The following is a 2147-nucleotide window of genomic DNA, read 5'->3' as shown; positions in this document are numbered from 1 at the left end:
GACTGCGAGTCGAGCTCCTTAACCACCTGGCCATGCCGGGCCGAGTTTTAAGGTGTTATTGTGTATAGTATTAGCATCCCACTCATATTACACACTTTAAGTGGAAGCCCTACGTCCTTTAGGTACAAAATGTTTGTTGAAGTCTAAATTCCTGTGATAAGAACAATTATTTAAAGTCTAGACTGAATTTATTTTGACCTTGAGTCTGTCGGCTCGTCTTCATTGCCCAATGTGCGTTAACTGACGCTTCTATATTTAAATAAGCCTTCCCAACTGATTTGGTTTAAGTGTTTCCTTGGCCAATGCGCGTTAACTGACGCTTCTATATTTAAATAAACCTTCCCAACTGATTTGGTTTAAGTGTTTCATTGCCCAATGCGCGTTAACTGACGCTTCTATATTTAAATGAAACCTTCCCAACTGATTTGGTTTAAGTGTTTCAGTGCCCAATGCGCGTTAACTGACGCTTCTATATTTAAATGAACCTTCCCAACTGATTTGGTTTAAGTGTTTCAGTGCCCTATGAAAAACTAACTGATTTGGTTTAAGTGTTTCATTGCCCTATGAAAAACTAACTGATTTGGTTTAAGTGTTTCAGTGCCCTATGAAAAACTAACTGATTTGGTTTAAGTGTTTCATTGCCCTATGAAAAACTAACTGATTTGGTTTAAGTGTTTCAGTGCCCTATGAAAAACTATATCGTTCTTTTACCGACCTTCATCGAATTATTTACATTATTAAGTTCAATAAACACCTTAAACTTCCTCAAGAAATATATTTCGATTATCACTGCAATCAAAGTAAGTCCGACTTCTATAAACATACCGATATTGTCTACTTCTCACATCGTGTGATTTTTCCCTGGATTTTAACGAAGCAGTTTATGACAAGTTAACCATTAATAATAAAATAGTGTTGAAACAAGAAAAAAAAACTCTAAGAACTTTTGCTGGAAACTTTAAAAAACTTTAGTTTACCCTTATTATTCAAACCCTTCCTTAGCTTTTAATTAGTTTTCCATATATTATGGTGTTGGCCACCACAATATCATCAATATCTGAAGTAATTTATATTTTAATATTGTAGTAATCACTATAATTATGGTGATCACCAGGTCACCACATATCATCATTACCTTTAGTATGTACATTTTAGTATTATATTGTAATAATCAATGTAATTACGACAGTCACCTCCAGGTAACCACAGTAACATCATTACCCGTGATATGTACATTTTATCAGGTAGTAATCAGTGTAATTACGCTGTAACCATCCCTATGTGCTAATATGTCTACTGCTTCTCTGTGGTAGGTCAAGATTTTTGAACAGTGCGAACATGGATTTCTTTGCGAGCTCGTTTTAAAACTACGGTCCCAGATCTATTCGCCGGGAGACTACATCTGCCGAGCTGGAGAAACAGGTAAGCTACCTTCATGGGTGTTCTAAAACAGCTTATCTCGAATGATTAAACCTTTTAAAAGATGCAACAGTTGGATACTTTTAAACGAGGAATAGAAATTCGTATTCCTCACTCTTATTTGAAATATAAATGTCTTCGTAGGACCTTATAGATATACTGAGGCTAGTCGCACTTTTTCTGATAAATGTCTTCGTAGGACCTTATAGATATACTGAGGCTAGTCGCACTTACTCTGATAAATGTCTTCGTAGGACCTTATAGATATACTGAGGCTAGTCGCACTTACTCTGATAAATGTCTTCGTAGGACCTTATAGATATACTGAGGCTAGTCGCACTTTTTCTGATAAATGTCTTCGTAGGACCTTATAGATATTCTGAGGCTAGTCGCACTTACTTTGATAAATGTCTTCGTAGGACCTTATAGATATGCTGACGCTAGTCGCACTTACTCTGCTAAATGTCTTCGTAGGACCTTATAGGTATACTGAGGCTAGTCGCACTTTTTCTGATAAATGTCTTCGTAGGACCTTATAGATATGCTGACGCTAGTCACACTTACTCTGATAAACGTCTTCGTAGAATCTTAGAGATATGCTGACGCTAGTCGCACTTACTCTGCTAAATGTCTTCGTAGGACCTTATAGATATGCTGACGCTAGTCGCACTTACTCTGCTAAATGTCTTCGTAGGACCTTATAGATATGCTGACGCTAGTCGCACTTA

At 36.8% G+C, this 2147-nt stretch overlaps 1 protein-coding gene across 3 annotated transcripts in view; it reads left to right on the top strand.

Annotated features, from left to right (window-relative positions):
• Positions 1-2147, top strand: part of LOC106457737 (cyclic nucleotide-gated channel rod photoreceptor subunit alpha-like) — a 63865-nt gene that overhangs the window by 36674 nt on the left and 25044 nt on the right. For all 3 annotated transcript variants that reach the window (XM_022383752.1, XM_022383751.1, XM_022383753.1), the window contains exon 16: positions 1314-1422. In XM_022383752.1, coding sequence (XP_022239460.1) covers positions 1314-1422 — 109 coding nt within the window. The remainder of the gene's footprint in view (positions 1-1313; positions 1423-2147) is intronic.

The sequence above is a fragment of the Limulus polyphemus genome, unplaced genomic scaffold (genome assembly GCF_000517525.1).
Source record: "Limulus polyphemus unplaced genomic scaffold, Limulus_polyphemus-2.1.2 Scaffold367, whole genome shotgun sequence".
NCBI classification, from domain to species: Eukaryota; Metazoa; Arthropoda; class Merostomata; order Xiphosura; family Limulidae; genus Limulus; species Limulus polyphemus.
This window is presented reverse-complemented; position numbering and strand designations above follow the sequence as displayed.